Here is a 24437-nt window from a genome sequence, read left to right on the forward strand (position 1 = left end):
AGTGTGTATTGACTTTGACCGTCTAGTCATTGTTGGTGATTTTAACATCCATGTTGACAACCCCCAGGACAGAGGGGCAAAATAACTGTTTTGTGTTCTTGATAGCTATGGACTGACTCAGCATGTGACGGAGCCCACGCACAATAAGGGGCACACTCTGGACTTAATCATCTCAAAGGGTCTGAATATCTCTAAGGTTGTGGTGACTGATGTTGCACTCTCTGACCATTCCTGTGTTTTCTTTGAGAGCTCTATTTCTGTTCACAAAAATGTTCAAAAAGAGGTAACCACAAAGCGATATTTAACTGAAAATACTAGGGAAATGTTTACTCAGAATTTCTCTTCCACACTTGCCCCTGCCAACATCTCAGTAAATGAGCTAGTAGATCATTTTAATTCTAAAATGTAAAATGTTATAGATGCCATTGCTCCAACTAAGGTAAAGGAAGTGTCTGGCAAGAAAATATCTCCATGGAGAAAGGCCATGCCCGTGAGAGCAGAAAAAAGAGAATGTCGAAAAGCTGAACGCAGGTGGCGAAAAACAAATCTCCATGTTCACTTTGAAATCTATAAAGAGAGACTTGGCCTTTATAATTTGGAATTGAAAAACGCACGACAATCGTTCTTCTCTGACATCATTACCAAAAACAACGCACGTGCCTTGTTTGCTACCGTCGACAGACTAACAAACCCCCCAGTATCAGTAGCCTCTGAATTTCTATTTTCACTGACAAAATTCAGAAAATCAGACAAGCAGTCAGTGCCTCTGTATCAGGAACAGCAAATGTGTTGTCTCTGTGTCCACTTAACATCAATTCAAACACCATGACACAATTCCATCAGATTAATGATAAAAACCTAGAGGACATTATACAACTTCTGAAATCCTCCTCCTGCTGCCTTGATATTATTCCAACAGGATTTTTCAAAGATGTTTTGCCTTGCATGGCCTCAGATCTACTTCATATAGTAAACAAATCTCTTCACTCAGGTATTTTTCCACAGGCCCTGAAAACTGCAGTCATTAAACCGCTCTTAAAAAAGAATAATCTAGATGCTTCAGTAATGAACAATTACAGGCCCATATCAAACCTGCCATTTCTAGGTAAAATCATTGAAAAAGTTGTTTTTCAACAGTTGAGTAATTTCTTGCATTTAAATAACTGTTTCGATGTGTTCCAGTCAGGCTTTCGTCCAAACCACAGCACTGAGACTGCTCTTGTAAAGGTCTTTAATGACATCCACTTAAACACAGACAGTGGCAGAACTTCAGTGTTAGTATTATTAGATCTCAGTGCTGCGTTTGACACTGTTGACCACAGCATATTACTAGACCGACTGGAACACTGGGTGGGACTTTCGGAAACAGTTCTAAATTGGTTTGAATCCTACTTAAAGGACAGAAACAACTTTGTTTGACAAATATGACATGTGGAGTTCCTCAAGGCTCCATCTTGGGGCCTCTTCTCTTTAACATCTACATGCTACCACTGGCTCAGATAATGAAAAACAACAAAATAAGTTACCATAGCTATGCAGATGACACACACATTTACGTAACAATTTCACCAGGAGACTATGCTCCAATTCAAACACTGAGTAAGTGCATTGAACAAATCAATGACTGGATGTGTCAGAACTTTCTCCAATTAAACAAAGATAAAACTGAGGTAATGGTTTTTGGAGCCAAGGCAGAACGTATAAAAGTTAGCGCTGAGCTTCAGTGTGCAATGTTCAAAACAACAGATAAAGCCAGAAATCTAGGTGTAGTCATGGACTCTGACCTGAGTTTCAACAGTCACATTAAAACAGTTACTAAATCAGCCTACTATCACCTAAAGAATATATCTAGGATTAAAAGACTAATGTCACAGCAGGATTTGGAAAAACTTGCTTTTATCTTCAGTAGACTCGACTACTGCAATGGTGTCTTCACAGGTCTCATTAAAAAATCTATTAGGAAGCTGCAACTGATTCAGAACGCCGCTGCTCGAGTCCTCACTAACACTAAGAAAGTGGATCACATCACTCCTGTTCTGAAGTCTTTACACTGGCTTCCTGTGTGTCAAAGAATAGATTTCAAAATACTGCTGCTGGTTTATAAAGCACTGAATGGTTTAGGCCCAAAATACGTTTCTGACCTCCTGCTAAATTATGAACCATCCAGATCTCTCAGGTCTTCAGGGACTGGTCAGCTTTCTGTCCCCAGAGTCAGAACTAAACATGGTAAAGCAGCGTTCAGTTATTATGCTCCAAATATCTGGAACAAACTCCCAGAAACCTGCAGGTCCGCTGCAACTCTGACTACTTTTAAATCCAGGCTGAAGACTTTTCTTTTTGTCGCTGCTTTTAATTGAACTATTCATATCTTAGACTGCACTGTAACTTTTAGCCATGTATTTTTTTTCTTTTAATGTTATCCATGTATTTTTTATTTTATTAGCTTTTCTTTTTAATGACTGATTTTAAATGCCATTTTCTTAATGTCTTTCATTTTTTGTAAAGCACTTTGAATTGCCTTGTGTTGAAAAGTGCTATATAAATAAACTTGCCTTGCCTTGAAGTCTTTACTTCAAGGCAAAAAAAGTCATTGTCATCGTTACAGTATGCTTCACACACAAACCATTTTGAAGGCTGTACAACTATATTCATTTAGGATAAGTGGATAAGTTAGTACAGGGATCACGTTTGAAAAAATTACTTTTTTTAATTAAAAATAAAAGTTTACCCTGCCACACATGGTTCTTTACAAAATCCTCGCTAATTAAAAAGTGGCTGGACAGAGTAAGCTAATGTGCAGAACATACAGAGAACTATAGAAGTAGTCTGCTAATGATCTAAGAACAACTTTTAAAAAAAGACTCAGCTACCGACTCATCCCGCTCTGTCAAAATACTGGGATCAGTGTTAAAAAAGCCCCCAGACAGATATTTCTCATAGCCAGAGGATATAGAGAGAATGTTTCCTCTAAAGCCGTGAAATACTGTGGAGAGCAAGCCAAATACAGGAGGGCCAATTAATGCAAAGAATACATACCTAAAAGTACATCCACATAAATACATCAACACCCATCGAACAGGCTGCCTATCAGAGGAGGGAAGAGTAAGATCAAAGCAGCAACAGCATAGAGAGAAGGGGGTTTGGATTTAGACAGAGCTGAGAGAAACGACAAATGATGTGAAGGAGAGAGAGAAAGGAGGATACAGAATCGAGGAGAGCCGGAAAAAAACAGGCGAAAGGTTGATAAAGAAAAGAGAAGAGAAAGACAGAAAGGGAAAATTAAATGCTCAGATCCAAACCGTCTGAGAGGAAGGCAAGAAAAGATTTCAAAGAGTTTTCGAAATTTGGTTTGGATGGATAGAGTAACTCCCTTGAGTAGAGAATAGATACAGATAAAAAAAGACAAATGACAATGGCTGATAACATGTTCAGAGTGCAGATAGAGGAAAAAGAAAAGAAAAAAAGAACTTTGAAGAGGACTTAAAACGGGCGCATAATGAAGGATCTGATAGGGAGAATAACAATCAATCAATCAATGTTTATGTATATAGCCCAATATCACAAATGTTACAATTGTCTCAGTGGTCTTCACAGTTTGTACAGAATATCAGTATGACAATACGACACCCTCTGTCCTTAGACCCTCACATCGTACAAGGAAAAACTTCCAGAGAAAACCCACAGTTTAAAGGGAAACATGGGAGAAACCTCAGGGAGAGCAACAGAGGAGGGATCCCTCTCCCAGGACGGACAGACGTGCAATAGATGCTGTGTGTAAATTGAAAAGATAATACATTTGCAACATAGGTAGTCCAAATGTTTGGAAATGCATGTGTCTATAATAAGAAGATGAATCCACAAGGATATCCATCCAGGACCTATGATCCAGGACCACAGCCACGACTCAAGATCCAGGGCTCGCGATCCAGGACCGCAGGATCATCCATGACTCCGGATCCCGGCGTATATAGACACCAAAGACACCAAACAACGCTTTAAACTGCAGGTGTGAGTCCGCTGCTGGAAGGGACAGGTACACTTCCAAGATCTGTTATGAAGTTATTTAACATTTATTCTTCTTGCAACTCATCATCTGATTTCATCATAATAATACAGAAAAGACCGGCCTTTTTTAGCCACCACCCTGCTAGCAGTGTGTGAAATAAACATGTCCGGATTCAAACACTAGAAGGCCCTGAGGCAAAATAAACTCTAGGCACCTACTGAAAATGTGTTGGGATGTTAAAGGCATCCAAATTAGGTAAAAATACCTTTTTCTATTCGTTTCACTAATCACTAAAGTTTTACGTCTGCTGTTTAAGCCGGCTAACATCAGAGATTTTTTATTGCCTAAAACCAGTTTCTGGAAACTAGAAAAATGAGAGCAAAATGTGCAAACCTGAAAACCAAAAGAAAAACTTCCACCCTTTTCTGTATCAAGTTGTGTCATGATTATCTTTGGGATTCTTACAACTAAATGTCGACGTCTCTAGCAGGAACTCAACATGTGTATGTCACTGTAAGGAAAAGATATACTGAGAAAGACAGTTCTGTCAAATTGCCACTTGGGGCTGCCAACGCACAACCTTTCCATTTGCAGCAACAAGTCATAAATAGAGGGGACTCTTGAAGGACGGACGCATAAAGACAAAAGGAAACATGGTAAATTCACAAATATTATATAAACTATATTGAAGCATTTTCTCTTCCCTCTCATAGTACTGTGCTATATGTGCAGCACAATACATTTTCTTATTAAATACCTCCATCTAATCTAAACAGCTCGGTCCATCTTTTGTGGTCGCCTCAGGTCATTTCTGTGCCTCTCCCATCTCCAAGCCATAAATATGATGGCCCCTGTATCTTTCCACTGAGCCGAGAGTGAAAAGAAAGAGGCTACACTCTTAATGCCAGCCAAGCAGAAGATAAAGAATGAGGGTAGTTAAGCTTGTCCACACACAAAACTCTGAGAGATAAAACAGGATGGAGAAAACATAAAGCCTGGACTGTGGACATTATGTGCAGTTCCTGGGAGACTCTGGGCCATGAAACACACACACACACACAGGAAATTAAACGTAAAGAAAGCTGGAAAAGTAACCCAGGCCCTCCTCTGGTTCACAAAGGTGAAGAATGACAAAGTCACTAGTTTGTATTTTCCATGAAGTGCAGCCTGAAATGCTTCCAAATGTGTGAAAGCTTGAAAGAATCCCAGTTCATCCAAGAAAGAAAATCCTAAAGCCTCTGTTGTTTTGCCTTTACAAAAAGGTCTGTGGCCTAAAATCCCATTGTTAACCTCATGCTGTGTTTGCACTCTCTGTGCCACCAAAAAAAAGAAATACTCTGCTCTGGATTTACTACTTTTCATCCTACCATTTATTGAGACATTCCAAGAGGGTAGGTATAGTGGAAAGCCTTTAGCTGAAAATGGCTTTACATCCCATGTGTGCACATTCAAACACTGGATCTAAACCCAAAGACGAGTTCATTGCACAAAAGTGATCAAAACAGTTGGAGGTGGATGGAAATGTGGATGATATTTTCTATACAACAGATTATTAAGAACATATTATAGATTTATATCAACAGATTGTTTTACTTGTAATAGTGATGCATCCACAATATGTAATTTCACCCTTTTTCTTCACAACATAAAACTAGACCTAAGTAAACAAAACAATCAGATCAAGTAGTGAAAAATCCATTGTTAAACTCACATGTTTTCTCTTCTTGTTCTGCCTTCAGTGTTTGGAGGGAAACAAGGAAGTGACAGGCCTGAGGGGCGGGGCTTTATCAACTTTGGAGGGGAGTGTTCTGTACATGATTGACAGTAGGTGGTGATGCCCCGAAAAAACCTAATTGGTCAAAAGTGCAGTATAAGACACACTTTGTTAGGAGATGTGGTGTACACTTAATGTTGGAGTTTCATCCTATCCTATCCCTATGTCATTTATCAACTGCACATAATGTGAAAATAGGCCGGAACTCTCTACTATGATTTTTGCACTCGATATATTGAACAAACCTCCCATTCAACAGCCATCCTATTTTAATTAAATAGCCAGAATCTTTTCAACGCTCAAGAAGGTTATCATTTAAATGATTTTTAAGAGAATCGACATTCTTCATCATAATGATGAGAAAGTTATGTTCTTACTGCACAGGCAAAATAATCCTATGGCTATTTAGAATGAACATATTCTATTTTATTCTTTTCTGAAAGGCCTTAAATGAAAGTTATCAGGTTGATGTGAAAATACTCATTTACTTTGCTTCCTTAAAAAAGAATTTCCCAGAGTCCCCATGAACGCAAATATTATACTTCTTCCTTTTGCACCATAAAAGTTATTTTGTAAGAGCACCATATGTGAGAACAATTACAATGAACATTTTTATTGGGTTCCAGTTGCTGAATTGACTTTGTATGTCCATTACTTTGAATGCTACCTTTTTAGTACCCAAGAGTATCTTAAAAACCAGACACGTACACAGTATCTGCTGAGGGTTGAAGTCCAATACCAAAACCTTTAATGGAGCCGGACTTGTCAGTGTGAGTCCTCCAGTTGATCTCTCCCACTGATGAGGAAGCTAATATGTCAGGCCACATGACCGATCACCTCGTGTGCTTTGATCAACTAATTTATCTGCCTTACCTTCAGGTTTATTGAAACTCAATATATTGACGTCTCTGTAAAAAGCATACCTGCTGGAATTGGGTTTTTGAAAAAGCGAGTAGACCTAATCCAGCAGATGCTGAAAATACAGAAATTATTACAGAGACGGCAGGAAGAGCAATATCCATCAGGATTACCCTTGATTGATAGTTTTACACAAGCGATGTTCAAAAATGTATTCCAGCTGTGGGAATTATTGCCATAAATCTGGCGGTTTCAAGGTTGTTTGATTGCAATGCCAGCGTTTGAGTGGTTTCCATGGGAACATGTTATTGATCTGTCTTTAGCTGGAGAAAAAACATTCAGACAATAAAGCTGTAACTATAGTTATAAATTGTGAGCATTAATGTCATAATGAAGCAAGATATATTTGCTACTATGTCCAATCAAAGGCTGAGGTGTAGCACCCAGTCATTTGGAATGATTTCGGGATTAATCTTTATTTAACTATCTCCTCCACATTAGACAAGAAGAACATAATAATAATGGAAGCACAAAACGAAAATGTGTTGTTTTCTGTCTTTCTATTTTAAAGGCCATCAACTACGACACAATTAATAATTCTGAATTTCTGTCATATGGATGAAGAGTGTCATTTTGGTTTATTTTAGAACATTTTCTAGCTTTTCTGATTTAATTACAGCCTATTTCCGCACATTTTGAAAGAGATTATACATTAAGATGCCCTAAACCTCTAAAGTATGTTGATCCCTTGAGAAATGTTTTATGAAAGTTAAAGAAAACCTTTTTTAAAAGCTACCAAAAAACTATTGTCAAGACTTTCACCCTTCACTGATTAAAAGTAGTTGTGAGATTTTCCAGCTGATAGATTTCATTTGCTGCTGTCTCTCAGATAGATTCGCCTGGCATAACTTTGTACAAATATCAACACAGCGTGATTATCTTATCTGCTGATGACACGCACCAAGCAGACATCACCTCTTGCTCTTCAATCCGAAACAGGGTAGATAAATGGAGTTAGTGACTTGAAAAAAAGCATGTTTTGACACAGAAAAGGTCAAATCTTTCACCCACATTCATATTAAACCTACAGAAAATAGAGATGCCATTTCAAAATCATGTGCACAATCGATTTCAGTTCATGTCTTCATACCAAGATAATAAAATAAATAAGTCTAATTGTTCAGTGCAGTTTTTACACAACATCATAATTTTTCAATCTGCAAAAGAATGAAGGATTTGTTTTGTTTTTTAAATGAATGATACACTTATATTTGTATTTCATTTTCTGCCAAATATTATTGCAAAAGCAGGCTCTGTGGGAATCATATATTGGATCCTTTTGAAATATTCCCTTGCTTTATTCCCTTTTAAATAATTTAATTTCAAAATAAGATTATCACGCCTTTGAAAAAATGTTCTTCTTCTGGGAGATAACATTGTTTGTGGAAAATACTTTTAAGAACCAGTATAAACACTCATTTTAACAAAATGTAATGATAATAAAGTAAGTTTGAACTTGTTGAATTCTGTCACGCTGCGGTTTATAGTACGGCCTGTCACAGAGGATAATAGACAATAGGCTAGTCAAACATGTCAAACTGGCTCTGTCTCTGTCTCTGTCTCTCTCTGCTTCCATCTGTCTCGTCACTCCGTTTACAAACTTTAAAGGCAGAGATTTCTAAATGAACTTGTTTACTCTTTTGCTGTCCTTAAAATCCATCCCAGTAGTGTTGTGTGACATTAAAGATTCACACACTGGCTCATTTGTTCTCCCTTTGGTGTTACTGAGGGATTCTGGGTTATCTTGGCACATATGGCTACCATCACACACCTTTAAAAAAAGCATAAAAGTGTTGAGGGTTTTTCAGCTCAAATCCCCTTTATTATGCTGATGTGTGGAAGTCACACACAGAGGGAATAGAGCGGAAAACCAAATGCAAAATTACATTCTTATTTGCTCAAGTAAAAATGTCGATGTAGAGTTAGATACACACACATACACACTCGCTTTGTAGTCTCTTACACAGTTCAAGGTTAACACACCACCATCTTTTACTGGGTTGAAAGACACAGTAGAAAATGTGACCATGAAATACAGTACAGGTTTTTCAGATCAGATATGTGTGTGTGTACTGCCTCCTTGTGGTAAAGTTACTTAGTATTACTTTAAGCCACCCTGAGACAGCTCTAAGCCTTTTCACAGAGGACATTTTGATAACGACAGAACAAGAAATAATGAAATGAATGATTCCTTTTAGTTGCTTTGTTTCCTGGTATTCTGCATGCTGGGTGAGTCACTTCCACTCTCACAGGAACACTGGAATACAACCATTAGTGTGTTTTCCCACTAGTAAAATCAGGGGGAAAGCTGTAATTTAGAAAGTTGTATTCTTATGGTGTATATATATTAGGGCTTTAGTACCTGCTTTTTATTTACTTTATTTTTTAGATATAAAATAAATGTTATGTAGATTTGATAACCTCGTGCAGATCAGATACACTTCCATTTATGCTAAATGTATATGTGCCTATGTTATCATCTGAACACCCTCTCAGCTTTAAGCCTATGAATACATACTGTTTATCATAGCTTTCAACCATACATTCTGATCTTGGACTGTTATTGTCAGAGTCAAAAAAGAGTACACAACTTCTGAGCTTATTACGATTATATGAGATCAAAGTGATTCTCTAGTTAGTGATGTGTTGACTTAATAGGACATGCACTGGACAAAGAGCAAGATAACAGAATGCTCTATGATTGAAATACTCTTTTAATCTGTGTTTTAGATTAATCACATGAAGAGATCAATCACGAAACCAACAATCACAAAAAAAAGTTAAAGACAGAGGACTCTACACAATTTGTGCTTTATTGACAAAAAAAGAGATTTTACATGTTGATTGCAAGAGCAGTGTTGATGCATCCCCTTTACGCAGGACACCCCTCCCCCTCTTCATGTTTGAGCTCACGACTGAACGGCACAGTGCAAATCGCATTACAATTCTAACCATTCTGAACCTTTAAATACGAACGGACCGCTGAAAACTGGCAAAAGTGACAAGAGCTTTGAAACAACAACGTGGATGCATGTGGCAGTTATGGCAATGAATTAAAGGCATGAGACGGCAACAGTCAGAAAAACATGTGGCTGTGAAGAATAAGAAATAAAGTTATGGTCCGGTTGTTTTTTTGTGATTTTTTAATCATGTGAACATCGAGCAACACAGATCTGGCGAACAGAGATAGCAGTGCACCAAACGGTACTCTGACAGGAAGTAACTGAAAAGGAAAAGTTCTGTGTGAGCATGAGGAAACACGGCCGTTATATTTTGCCACAATGAAGACCATGAATGATTTATCGAGACTTCACCGAAGTCATAAAACAAAGGGGGCCAGCCCGAGGGTTTATGCATAGCTAAATCTGGGCAGTAGAAGAGGTACCGTAGACAAGTCAAATATAAATTGATGAACAAGGAAAAACTTGAGATGAGAACATTCTAACCATTTTAACAACATTCCCCATCCGTCTTCATTAAATGGCTTAAGCAGATGGACAGTCCCCCCCACCTGAAGAGTCATCCTCCCTAATGTGCAGCGTAATGTCCCAACATATAATAGAGATGTTACGTCCCATATATAATGTGAAATCAAAATGAAAAGGCTATTATGGACTTTTTTGCAAAGGTGCAACAGGAAACAGCTGATGGTTAAACAGTTGAAAATAAATGTGTACTATATTTTAAATGTCAGTGAATGTATGATTTCTTTATGAAATAATAATCAAACTCCTTCTACATGATACACAACTTCTTTTCATTGTTCCTTAATAGTTTACAGTAATGTTCTTACTGTAAGATTTTGGAAGGACTGTGTTTTATGCGTTTCTCCTAGATTGATATTGTGGCTAACTGCTAATAGAGAAATCCCTAATTAATCTTTGGGGTAAATAATCAACTGTTAATGAATGAAGCTTTATAATATGACCTGCGTTTCTCTTATTAGTGAGTATTAAACATATTAAGACGGTATGCAAGAAGGAAAACAAAACAGGTGTAGAGGGACAATAAGGCTGAAAAACTCCCAAAAGACAACTAAAACACCCAATAAACCAAAATAGTAAATCCCAAAAAGCCATAATTAAGAAAATAATTACAAATACTAATGTATCAAATAATAATAAAAGATAAACAGTGAAAATATCTCTATGCTGACAACAAAAAAGTCCCAAACAAACATAATCTATCCCAAAGACACAGTGCTCTCCAGTTGGCCTGTAAAGCAACAGAAAGCATCGCTCAGTCTCCATGACAACGGGATCTCATCATCGCGGCCGGACAGGCAGGATGGCCAACTGGCTCTGTGCAGCTCTCAACAAACTGTTCTCATGAACCTGGATCAGAACACGTAGTCCCGGGTCATCTTGAGGGACGGCATGGCCTCGTTGACGTTCTGGTCCAGACGGTGATACTCCACCGTGTTGCGGGAACACAGACCGTCCTTCCAGCGCCGGCTCTGAGCCAGGAGGTAGATCTGACAGCGGGAGAAAGAATGAACAAGGAAATCAAGTTAATCTGATAGACCTGTAGGGCTGATCAAGTGAAGGTTTTTCTTGGTTAAAAGGCGAGCAGGACAGACGAGAGACTGCATCATGAGGATCTTTAATTCAGCTGTTAAACTCTAAGTACATGAGGCCAGCATAATATAGAACAGGGGTCTTCAACTAAAATTCAACGAGGTCCAGTTAGAGAAAATGTCCCCATGCAAAGGTCCGGAACATCAAACTGTCTAACTTGCTTCATGAATTAGTGTGATATATATTGAAGTAGCTGTAGCTTTATCAACGTCTGCATGTAATCAACAACTGACTGCCAATCAAATAAAGAAAGTACTATTCATAAACAACAATATTTATCGTCAATTAACATTGAACTAGATATACAGTAAGTACTGTGGATATGTGTAATGTTCCTCTCGGGCTGCATTTAAATATAAAATAGAGAAAATAAATAAAATAGCTTTTGAAAATATGTGCATCTTAAAAGTGCTTAATTTTAGATAAATAAAATAAAGTGTAGCAGCAGCTTGAGTGTCCCTTTTTGTTAACCGTTTCACATCATGACTTAACAGTTTCAGCCGATTATAGAACAATATCAGTGTTTACACATCATAACAATTGAACAGTTTTAAAGTTTCTCTTTCTGTCCCTCTTATCTTGCAGTCCCTCACTCACTTTGTTTTATTCAGTGCGAGAATTGAGCTGGAGCTTATTGTCCTGCCAGGAGTTTGAATCTGGGCTGAAATGGTGTCAGGGCCATTCTCATACACACATGCAGGTGCTCATTGGTTAGCCTCGGTTAGCTCATTGGTTACAGTGATGCAAACACAGGTATGGTGAAAAAAGAGAGAACTATTCGAAGCAGAACAAAAACAGAGTAATATACCATCTGACAAAGGCCTGTGCTATAATGCTTCAATTAACTGCTATTCTTTATAATATACTCAGATCAATAGGAGACAGAGATGTTATGTTATAAATCAAGGGTTTTTATTATTATTTACAGCAGGGGTGGGGAACCTTTTTCCTTTCAATTTTTCCAACATCCTCCGAGGGCCGTACAAATGATTAAACTCAACCTCTGCTTAAAAAAACTAAAATCACAGCCCATTCATTTGGCCTTTCTTTCATTCTGTGCAAAGAAAAAGCAACCTCTTAATCCAGATATCTCACCATGACTCACGCATGCATGCACGTGCACGGTGTGGCATGACTACCAAAACAGAAAGATATGGACACAAGGCATGCTCCCCCGGGAAGATTTTTTTTTAAATATTGAAGTTAAAAGCATCAATCTGGTGCACTTTGAGAGCAACATTAGGAGATCTATGGATACATCTCTCAACACCCATATGAAACAGAACTGTAAGCATATTTTTCTTTTTGGATATTTTATAAATCACTCCCCTTTTAAACTGTATTCTTGTTATTTTTAACAACTTTTTTTGTTACTGTCATATAGTATTTTATACCTGTTTTTCATTTAGTCTCATTAATAACTATAATGATCATATCAAGGTGTGCCTTAACCTCACTAAGCTGAGGTTATTTGAGCCTCTCAGGAGAGAGCTCTCTTCCACCTGGTTGTAGAAAAGCTCTTTAAATTCGTTAGCATAGCTAGCTAACCAGATGCTAATAACAACTGCCACTGTGCTTACAACTAAAGACACAGCCACGCAAACACTGCGGCATGTGTACGGCTCCTTGTGGGTACTGCAATATTTGAAGAGCTGGAGCGGCGTTCCGGTGCTCTCCGTCAGCACTCCTTTCAGACGAGACATATACCACGTGAAGACACGTTACGCTCGTGTTGTGTTCAAGGAACCTGTCCTCGGCCAGGAAAAACAGGCACTCGCTTGTTTAATTATTTTTCCGGTATAGATTTCTTCTTCTTTTTTGAAGTGAGAAGTTGTCCGTCAGTCGGACTGACGGACGGACTCCCCACCCCCCAACCCTAAAACGAAAACTCTTCGGTTCTCCACGAATTACACAAGTCACCCAAATCAGCGTTAAAAAAGCGGGAGGCGCCGAAAAATCCCCTATGAATGTATTGATTATAGCTCCGGGTCCGTATAGGTCGGCGTCTGGGTCCAGACCCGGACCGCGGTCTGCCTGTTGCCGACCCCTGATATAGAATATCAAACTTGTCTCAGCTGAAGATATCTGGTTGTTTTTGTTACATTGAAAAGCATTTATTTTATTATGTGAGGTGGTGCAGTTGCTCAAACAATGTGTTATCATGAAAGGAAAATAAGGGCATTACAATTTTAAATAAATAAACTAAGCACTGTGATGTTTTTTTAATCAAACTACTGGGGTTTTTTTTTTATTAATGAAGTGTTTAGACTATAATATGCCCAAAAATAAGTTGTGAAAAGTGTCTAGCGCACAGTCCCAACACTCTGGTTATGCGACTGCTTTCAAAATATTCAAAAACAATTACGTTTGAAAAAAAGAAAAAAAAAGAAAAGCTAAACCTTAGATTTGACAAGCTGCTATCAAATGAGTTGATGATGAATGTGCTGCCTGTCAATTGATATCTATAGTTAACGTGTATGGTACAATATCACCTTTGGAACTTACAGAGGATAAAGGCTAAAACGATATCAGCTCTGTTCAATAGTGCTGTAGCGACGCGTCGACTTCAAAATATCGTCGACGACATACTTCCGCGTCGACGCGTCGCTACACACACGTGGGTCACCCAAAGCAACAAGCAGTTCGCAATCACACTTCAAACACAATGGAGACTGAAACGGCTACCACCTCCTCCTCACAGGATTGCACACGAAGCCCCCAAACGAAAACATCTCGCCCCTAGGTCTTCAAAAGCATGGGAATATTTTAAAGTTAGTCCAAAACGCAAAGATATTTATATATTTATATCTCACTGAGACTGCTGCATAGCCTAGCAGAAGCAGCAGCTAGCTGTGGTGGCTACCATTAGCAGCTAGCATTTGCTCTCCGATTTTTTACATAAAATGGAATTATGGATTATAAATTCAATCATTTTTTTATACATAGACGTTACACGTACCCGTACCGAAATGATTCGGTACGGGCCCTTCGGTTCGGTACAGGTGTGTACCGAAGTGTACCGAACGAATATAACGTTAAACGTAAACAATTGAGAACGTGAATAACTTTTTGGAAGTAATTTCAGGTACTGCGTCGCAGCAATAGGCGCTTTCACACTGCGGTACTTTTCCCACAAAGGTTCATGTGAATTTAGTTCATGAGAACTCTTTAGTTCTCATGAACTAAGTACAGATCGCGTTCACACTGGAAAAAGTCCCTGGGGGTGGATTAGGCAAATGAAGCCGCTGACGTCACTTGTTCTTCTTCTGCTTTGGGTTTACTGGCAGGCCGCAAACCACTTCATGGCGTATACTGCCACCCAAAGTCCCCGGCCGGAAGTCCCCGGAGTTGGGGACTGGCTTCAGTAGAAACTGCTGGGACTCCCAGCAGCTTCTACTGAAGCCTTCCGAGTAAATCGCCAGAACGCCGACACCTCCTCATCTCCACCACTCCCATGTTTTATTTTGTGTTGCCATAAGTTAGTCTATCTGCGTTTCTGCGCTGGGTTAATGCTAGTGCTAATAATGCTAATGCGAGGATAATAAAATGGCGGCTTCACAAAACTTTTTGGGAGTTTTACGGGGCGTGGTTTGCAATCCTTCCAGCCAATCAGAAATGTAGCTCTTTTCTCACAAAAGAGCCGTTCGAAAGTCCCTGCTGTTCACATGAACTAATTTTAGTACCGGCTCTTTTTGGTGTGAACGCGATAAAAGAGTTCACATGAACTAAGTTCACATGAACCTTTGTGGGGAAATTACCACAGTGTGAAAGCGCCTATTCAGAGTAATTTGCTCACATTGGGTTCAACGCGTCATAGAGCGAGCAAGTCATTTCATTGGATGAGAGGCATAGGTCAGAGGGATGCGTTCAAATGTAGTCAGTAATTTGAGGAACTGTCAAAAATTAATGGCGAACGCAGATAAAGTTGAGCTCGAAAATCCTCCAGCATCATTGAAGTCTCCGGTTTGGGAATATTTTGGTTTCGCAGTTACGTACAAGGATGACGGACAAAGACAGGTGGACCGAACCAAAGCTGTTTGTCGGCATTGTTCAACTAAAATTGGTTACGCGGCTGGCAATACATCAAACTTGCACACTCTTGAAAAGGCATCACCCGAACGTGAATATCACCGGTACCAAAAGAAAAAAGACTGAAGTGCAAACCCAACTCCCAATAGCATTTAATAGTGATGGGAATTCCGGCTCTTCTTGGTGAGCCGGATCATTTGGCTCGGCTCACCAAGAAGAGCCGGCTCTTTCGGCTCCCAAACGGCTCTTCAGTTTACCACTTATTATACCTTTTAATTAAATCAAATGTAGCCCTGTTTTGACTAATTATTTGTACACATATATCACTTAAATTATTCAATACATCCTTTGTACTGAAGTATTCAAAAGTAAAAATTACATGTTTAATATAAATGATTTGCTGTGGCCAATTGTTTTCATTGCATTTACAGACCCGTGCAACTCTCTGATACCACCCAATGAATGCATTGACTTGCTTGTAGAACCACACTACACAAAACAGATAGCAACACCCATAAAAACTATTTTAAAAAAGGGGCTACTGTATCGACCTATATAAAGTATATAAATATAGGTTTTTTTTCAAAATACTAAAAAGATCCTGCATTTTAGCCATGCCTCATTTCGCTCTATTTGCTCCATCCAGCGCTGTTTTTGCAGGGGGCTGATTCTGTGAGCTGCAGCTGACCACGCCCCCCTGCAGGAGAGGGGAGCGTGCTCTGAGATCAGCTGCTGGGCTGTCAGAAGAGGGGGAGAAAAAGAGATCTCCGTCCTCCGTGTTTTATTCTTATAGAAGTAAGAAGAGAAGTAATGGGGCAGAAACCCTCCTTTTTACGCAGCGGTCCAGACATAGACATCAAACGGCGACACATATTCAGTTGCCAGTTACTTTGGCATTAGGGCAGGGATATCTAGATACTTTCCAAGGTTTGACATAATGAATTGTGCTACTTTTAAAGCAAGCAACAATGTTTTAAAATCTGTAATCAAAAACACTATCGAAGCAGTTCCTGCCGTTGCTACGTTAGTTCAAACAGTAACAACGGACTACTTTTCTTAGCGGATGCATGTCAATTTAAATCAATACATAAAACTATTTTTTAAATCAATAAAATCATTTTCTAAATCCATAAAAGCATTTCCATTACTATTGGGAGTCATGTCGTTACTTTGTTGAGAATGTGGCCATGTAATAAGCGGGATAATGTGCACATTGCACATTGCATAATGTGCCTTCATGCCGATCTAGATCCCTCCGCAAAAATGGCTCGTTCGCGGGCGAGAGCCGGCTCCCGTCGTTCACTTAAAAGAGCCGGCTCTTTGAGCCGGCTCATTCGCGACCGACACATCACTAGCATTTAAGCCTCCACCACTCGCAGAGAGTTCAGACCGAGCCAAAGCTATTACAAACACCAAATATCCTTATGTTGCCATGTTAGCAAAGCGCTACCTGGCTGTATCTGCTACCTCTGTCCCTAGCGAGAGGGTTTTCTCCACATCAGGAGACATTGTTAGTGCCAGCAGATCTGCCCTTTCGGCAAGCAATGTGGACAAGTTCATTTTTCTTTAAAAAAACATGAAAATACAATGACAAGCCAGTCCTAATGTCAAACTGGCTGCTTAGGTGCTAGTACAGTAGGCTGCTACAGTTCAAATACAGATTATTACAGTTTAATAATAATTAAAAACCCAAAACTAATAGTTTATGTTTTGTGAGTACTAGTACAGTAAAGTTCAAATACAGATTATTTCAGTTCATCGAAATGCTGCACCTTAATTTTTATTTTATTATATTTTGTATTTATTTGAGTGAATACATTATTCACAGTTTAATAATAATAATAAAAAAATATATATATATGTTTTTGTTTTGTGAAAAAAAATTCTGCTGTACCGAAAACGTACCGAACCGAACCGTGACCAAAAAACCGAGGTACGTACCGAACCGAAATGTTTGTGAACCGTTACACCCCTAATAGACGTTAAAAACCTATGGATTAACCGATTCAGCCGCGTTTTCTCATTTTAATGCCATTGAACACGTCTTTTGATCAGATTGACAGCTACGGTGGTGAGACGATCTCCCTAGAAGCTCTGTGAAGGTACGTGTTGTGATGACTGTATTTGCTTCCCCTGTCGCGAGTCCGGATCACTCAGTGATGATACTATATACCTACATAATCTGTGGAGTCTCAGCTTTAATCGGATATCTTGTATGTGCAGCTACGATAAGTAATAAGGGTACTTTTATCTTGAGTTCTGTGCCAATGTCCGTTAGCATTTTTCGCTCAGGGGTCATTTAGATGCTTCTTATGAGACTTGTGTTTTGTTTTGGTAAACATGGTTTGTATCGTCAATTAGCTGAGATTATTTCCGTTAATCTGGTATAACACATTAATAGGTTCTTAAATATTAAGATCCCCTGAGACACAGTATCGTGAAAAAATTTTGTTTACATTACGTTTTTTTTACATTACGTTTTTTATGAATTGAACAACAGAAAAATAATCGTTAGATTAGTCGACTAATCGATCAAATAATCGCCCGATTAATCGTTTTCAAAATAATCGTTTCCCCCCAGCACTACTGTTCAAACAATACGCATGGTAGCATCACTTCTGGCCTCTACATCTAGAGGAGTCGTCGGCTGTTGTCATGTCAACACTCACCTTCCTCTTGTTGTGATAAGTGATGTAGACGATGGCCACCAGGAAAGCCAGGATGACCAGATGAAAGAAGAAGTGGGAGTCCTCGTCCTCGGTGTTGTAGCTGTCTGCTCCCTTGTAGCGCGTCACCTCCATGTCCTCGGGCTGCAGCCTGCTCACCGGCTCCCCTTTGGCCATATTCATGCTGTTGTTTTCATAAACGTCGTCGTAGGTAGCGTCATCGTCCTCGTCTTCCTCGTCGGGGTAATTATCCAGATCGATGTGGCGTGCGGGTCCTCCGTCAGTGGTCGGCTGCAGGTCTAGATCAGGTTCCAGCTCCGTGGACGGGTTCAGAGCGATGGAGGATTTGTAGTCGGAAACCGGAGCTTCCGTAACAGGATTGGCTGATTCAGGGGTTGTGACACAGGCGGTGGATACTTCGGGAATAGCAGTTGTGGTAGTTTCAGCAACCGCATGTTTGTCTGTTGACTGGTTTTCTTGACTGTTTGCAACTTCCTCTATTACTGGGTCGACAGGTTCTGGCAGCAGAGGATTGTCAGAGGTTTCAATAATGGTGATGGGATCTGGAGCTGTTTCCTCATGCTCCTTCTCCGGGACTTTTGGTCCAATGGCTGTTGTGGAGCTGTTTTTAGGAGCCGTTGCTGCTGCTGCTGCTGCTGCTGTTGTGGAGCTGTTTTTAGGAGCCGTTGCTGCTGCTGTTGTTGTGGAGCTGTTTTTAGGAGCCGTTGCTGTGGAGCTGTTTTTAGGAGCCGTTGCTGCTGCTGCTGCTGCGGAGTCACTGCCAGCGGGTGTTGCAGGCTTCTTTGATTCTGTGGCAGCCACTACACTCGGTTGAGATGGTAAAGGCACAGTGTCATTTACTTTCTTGTCCACAGTGATAATACTTGGAGACTCATTTTGTTTTGTGTTCCCGAGCTGAATCCCTTGGCTTGTTGCTGCTAGAAACAAAGGAATAACAATGCAAGAAAAAAAGGTCAGAGACATTCTCCTTAAAAGCAATAGAACATGAACTAGAACAGACTGATAACCGTTACAGCTCTAGTTTGCATAGTCAAATAAATATTTATTTTGAATGAAGGACGGGTTCTCTATAAAGTTCAATTAATTATTAAGCCAATGAGTCCAAAATGAATCTGAGTTTTCAGTTCTAACCCATTTGAAGAAATACAACTTAATCTAAAATTGCTGACAACTGGCCTATTAAAAATGGAAGTGACCAAGAAGATCTACAGGGTGACCTGACTAGACTTCAGGAATGGGCTAACACTTGGGGAATGTGCTTTAATACTAGTAAGTGCTACATCCTACGAACAAGCAGATCAACAAACCTGCACATTAAAAACTATACTCTATGTTAGGGCTGAACGATATACCGTGTCATGGCGATAACCGCGATATGCGCATGCGCGATATTCACACCGCAGGTTTTTTAAATGCTAACGCACTTTAGCACAGAATTCTAAATAAAGATACCCTTATTACTTATCGAAACTGCACATACAATATATCCGATTAAAGCTGAGACTCCACAGATTATTTAAGTATAGTATCTAAGCGATCCGATCTCGCGACAGGGGAAGCAAACACAGACATCACAACACGTACCTTTTACGGAGCTTTTACGGGAGATTGTCTCACCGTAGCTGTCAATCTGATCAAAAGACGTGTTCAATGGCATTAAAACGAGAAAAAACGCGGATGAATCGGTTGATCCATAGGTTAATAATGTATCTGTGGCTTTGAAGCAATTGTTTATAATCCATAATTCAATTTTTATGTAAAAATCGGAGCACAAAAGTCAGCTGCTAATGGTAGCCACCAGAGTGTATGCAGCTTCTGGTTTTGGCTACACGTCACTCTCACTCCTTATTTGGTAATGTGTGTGTGTTAGACTGCTGCATAGCCAAGACCGGAAGCAGCAGCCACTCTGGTGGCTACCATTATTAGCTAACTTTTGCTCTGCGATTTTTACATAAAAATGGAATTATGGATTATAAATGAAATAATTTTTTTATACACAGACGTTCAAAACCTATGGATTAACCGATTCAGCCGCGTTTTTTCTCGTTTTAATTCCATTGAACACGTCTTTTGATCAGATTGACAGCTACGGTGAGACGATCTCCCTAGAAGCTCCGTAAAGGTACGTGTTGTGATGTCTGTGTTTGCTTCCCCTGTCGCAAGTTCGGATGACTCAGTGATGATACTATATATCTAAATAATCTGTGGAACCTCAGCTTTAAATCGGATATCTTGTATGTGCAGCTACGATAAGTAATAAGGGTACTTTTATCTTGAGTTCTGTGCCAAATTGCGTTAGCATTTTTCGCTCAGGGGTCATTTAGATGCTTCTTATGAGACTTGTGTTTTGTTTTGGTAAAAATGGTTTGTATCGTCAGTTAGCTGAGATTATTTCCGTTAATCTGGTATAACACATTAATAGGTTCTTAAATATTAAGATCCCCTGAGACACAGTGTCGTAAAAACAAGTAAAGTACCCGCCGAGACCTTGGGGCTTAACAGGTTAAAAAAACGCAATATATATTGCAGGGGAACAAAAAAACGCAATGTCAGTTTTTTTTAAATATCGTGCAGCCCTACTCTATGTGGCCAGGTGTTAAAAGAGGTGACCCACCAGCCTTATCTTGGGGTAGAAATCCATAACAACCTGACATTTGGCCAACACATTGGCCAAATTGTAACACAGGCAAACCGTTCGCTCGGCTTCCTACGCCGGAACCTGCGACGCTGTCCCCAGAAACTGAAGGAGACAGCTTTTGTGGCCCTAGTACGTTCTAAACTAGAGTACGCCAGCTCGGTCTGGGACCCCTACACTGATAAAGACAGTGATGCCCTGGAATCAGTACAAAGAAGAGGTGCAAGATTCATTTTTGGAGATTATGAATGGGACAGCAGTGTCACAGAAATGGTTAAGCGGTTGAACTGGTGGAATTAAGTGAAAGGTGGCGATTGGCTCGTTTGGTTCTCTTCTTCAAGATTGTCCATAACATCTCAGCCATTGATGCATCAATGTACCTAGAGCCAGTTAGAAGAAGTGCAACCCGCAAAGCCAACTCTTTGAACTTCGAGCAAATTTTCGCAACTAGTGACACTCTTAAATACTCCTTCTTTCCGAGAACAATCAGAGAGTGGAACTTGCTACCAGAAGAAGCTGTCATCGCAGAAACCGTGGAGTGCTTCCGGCAAATTTTAAGATACATTTAGCGGGGATCATCCATCCCCCACTGAGCGTGATACCTCTGGGTTCTGCTCAGTATTAATCCAGATCCAGATCCAGAACCACACTCTCAATCAATCAATAACAGTAAGGTCTTTCATAGAGTTCTAAAAATAGAATTAATGCAAATACAGACATGAATAATGCCATAAAACTGCACCGTCACCAACGGCAGCTATGGCTGTGAAAAGGAGCTTGTTCTGATACTCAGTGACCCTTGTGCTGCCTCAGAAAATCAGGAGTAGTTGGAGTACCTGTTTAACTATTAAGACTGCAGTCAGCAGACACGACATTTCTGTTTCATAATAAAAAAATAATGTACTTTCATTTTCAAGAATCTATCAACTACCGTTTCTAGGTGTGAGCTGAACTCAGAGACATGCATCTTGCCAGCTTTCCCGAATCAATGACGCTGTTTTACCAACAAGTGTCAACATAATTTAATCCTGTGGGAATAGGAGCTGTTGCTTAGGAAGGGACGGGAGGAGAACACTGGAGGACTTGAAGCACTGGGTAAGACGTTCCCAGGAGAAGAAAGGGACTATTCATACACATGGGAAATAGCCAGCATAAATAATCACTGAACAGGAGATCTTTGTGAAGGTAACAGTTATAGGTCGTGCTGCATGAAACAGCATGTAGGAGAGGCAGCCTTAAGCTGCTTGAGTCACACTCGACAACATGCCTTCATATTTCAGTTAAATGTCCTTAAATTAAAATGATTATTGACAAGTAATGGGTTATTTTCCTCCAGTCTTGCTTAAAGTTGCACTCTTGGAACATGGATGTTGCTCAAAATGAATATAGCCGTTAACTTTAGTCTATAAATGTTGCTTGTATTTCAACTATAGTATTTAGCAGCTTGTGGCTGTTCAAGTAATGGTCATCCTTCCTTTGTCAAACAATATTGCTGTCAGATAAAGAAGGGATGCCAGGTTTCATGGGAAATAGTTCCATTAGTAATGTCAGATCACAAGACTTGTTGAACAAATCTATTACCAATCAATGCATGACTCGCCTATCACATGCTTAAGGTGTATGTGGATAAACACATCCATCCATAGTACTTCATTTGAAAAGAATAGAGAACACAGGCAAGAAATTCAGCACCACTGATTTTATCTCAACAAATGTAAGCAAGTAGTAGCCCTGGTCAAAGTTCATTAATGCATGACAGGGACTGCAATGAGAGACATTTTACAGCCTTTACTATGGTCCCAGTTCCTTGATGGTAGACTTCAAAGGGGTTGTCTAATAAGCTGTGGTGGTAATGGAGTGACAGGGGTTACTTAACAGCGCAGATATATGAAAAGGACATCTGGACCCACTAACAAATCACAAGTGCTTAAGAGGTGTCCCTGCAGGGCACCACACATATAACCTTTACCTACAATATGGGGTGGAAGAAGTACTCGGATCTTGTGCTTAAGTAAAAGTAGAAGTACCAAAGTGTAGGAATGATCTGTTACAAGTAAAAGTCCTAAATGTTACTCAAGTATCAGCCTCTAAATAAACTTTAAGTACCAAAAGTAACAGTACTCATAATGCAGAGTGGCCCATTTCAGAATAATATTTGATATGTTTTGATTATAATTATTGATCATTAAAATGTTATCAAAGATGGTAACAGTGCAGCTAGTTTTAATAACTTTGTATACTGCAGGGTAGCTTGTGGATTTACTCCAGGTGTAACTAAAGTCTGATGTATGTGTTAATTATATATTAACATCATGTATACAAATGTGCAAAGTAACTAAATAAATAATATATTATATAAATGCAGTGGAGTAAAAGTACACTATTTACCCTTGAATTGTAGTGGAGTAGAAGTACAGAGTAGCAAGCAACTTAAGTACTCAGGTAAAGTACAAATACCTATAATATAATGTGTTCTTAAGTACAGTACTCGAGTACATCTAATTAGTTGCTTTAGCTTTAGTTGGGTAGGAATGGTTGCTTGTGATGTTGTCGAGCTGGAAGTTTGGTTATTGAGTCATGACTTCCTCTTTCTGGTTATGACTTTATGGCCATAACGTTTGTTATGGCCGTAACGTTTCTGTAGGATTCATGAACTTAGTAAAACATTACTAAGTCCAAATAAGAAAGCTTAATGCACATTTCACATCGACTTAAACGAATAAATAAGTCTCAACCGTTTGAAATTGACGTCAGAACGTTACAACGTATTTTCAATCGAAGGAGTCACATTTAAAACCTTAAACAATTTAATATTATCTAAATACTTATTGAACAGAACTGTAATACTTCAATAAGGACTCGAATTGAAAAAAATACTCTTTTAAGACTTTTCCGGGACATACAGAAAGCCTGTCATCGTCCCTCTCACTTGACACCATAGTTGCTAGCATGACGCACTAGCAAACTAGCTACAGTAACGTTGACAGTGGCTAGCTAACTAGCAGCACTGTTGGTTGGCTTTAAAACACAGCATTCATCTTATCAAGTACTTCAAACAAGTGTAACATACCTTTCATCGTGTCTCTGTTGTTTATCGGAACTGACAGGCAGCCACTGACTAACAGCTGAAGGAAAATAACCAGAGAAAGAGCACACATATTTCCCCTGCTTCGCCCCATCGTTCTGCACGTCGCCATGTTGATGTGTGAGTAACTGGAGGAGGGGTTAGCATGGCCACGTGATGCGGGATGTGATGTTAGACAGGGAGAGAGTGGTTTTGTTCCGTGTTCTTGATGTTTATAATCAGCTGTCATGGTCTCAGTGTTTATTCTTGATCATGTCAAGAAATTATAAAGTAATTAAATTAAATCGTGGAGTCTTCATATCAGCTAATGCCGTGATCAAATATTCATCAGCAGGTGTAAAGTAACCAGGTAGATCTACTCATGTACTGTAGCTAGTTTTGAGATACTTGTAGGCTACTTAATTTGAGTAGGCTACTTACATTTTTTGCTACGTTGTACTTCTCCCGCACTACAATTCAGATGCAAATCCTGTACTTAAATTCCATAACAATTATTATTTATTCAGATTTGGAATAATGAAGTGAAATATAATCAACACTTAGGCCTAAATAAAACTTTAGTTACACCTGGAGTAACATTCCCAAGCTATTCTGCAGCATACACAGAAGTTAAAATTAGCTGCATCTTTACAACATTGATTAGGCTACAATTTATTGCGTCAATAATTATAATCAAAGATAAGATATTATTCGGAAATGGGCCAATCTGCATGAGTACTTTTACTT

The 24437-nt window shown here is 39.3% G+C and overlaps 1 protein-coding gene across 2 annotated transcripts; it reads right to left on the reverse strand.

The window, feature by feature from the left end:
- Positions 1–9490: 9490 nt before the first annotated feature.
- On the reverse strand, positions 9491–23880 carry cunh5orf15 (chromosome unknown C5orf15 homolog). Of its 2 annotated transcripts, none has more exons than XM_034206791.1 (3): positions 23697–23880; positions 17974–18905; positions 9491–11172 (listed from the first exon to the last, which is right to left on the reverse strand). In XM_034206791.1, the coding sequence occupies exons 1-3, from the start codon at positions 23821–23823 to the stop codon at positions 11038–11040; spliced, it is 1194 nt and encodes a 397-aa protein (XP_034062682.1). In that variant the 5' UTR covers positions 23824–23880; the 3' UTR covers positions 9491–11037. The 2 variants fall into 2 exon arrangements, with proteins under 2 accessions (XP_034062682.1, XP_034062680.1); XM_034206789.1 differs by having other exon boundaries at positions 17974–18908; positions 23697–23879.
- Positions 23881–24437: the final 557 nt, after the last annotated feature.

The sequence above is a fragment of the Gymnodraco acuticeps genome, unplaced genomic scaffold, assembly GCF_902827175.1.
Source record: "Gymnodraco acuticeps unplaced genomic scaffold, fGymAcu1.1, whole genome shotgun sequence".
Lineage (NCBI taxonomy): Eukaryota > Metazoa > Chordata > Actinopteri > Perciformes > Bathydraconidae > Gymnodraco > Gymnodraco acuticeps.

Bases quoted from the DNA above. Each gene is read 5' to 3' on its own strand.
- cunh5orf15 (XM_034206789.1), bottom strand. From the start codon at position 23,823: ATGGCGACGTGCAGAACGATGGGGCGAAGCAGGGGAAATATGTGTGCT. The intron at 18,909-23,696 runs GTATGTTACACT...CTTTGTTTCTAG, and splicing joins CAACAGAGACACGATGAAAG to CAGCAACAAGCCAAGGGATT. The intron at 11,173-17,973 runs GTGAGTGTTGAC...TCCCGCTGTCAG, and splicing joins CTTATCACAACAAGAGGAAG to ATCTACCTCCTGGCTCAGAG.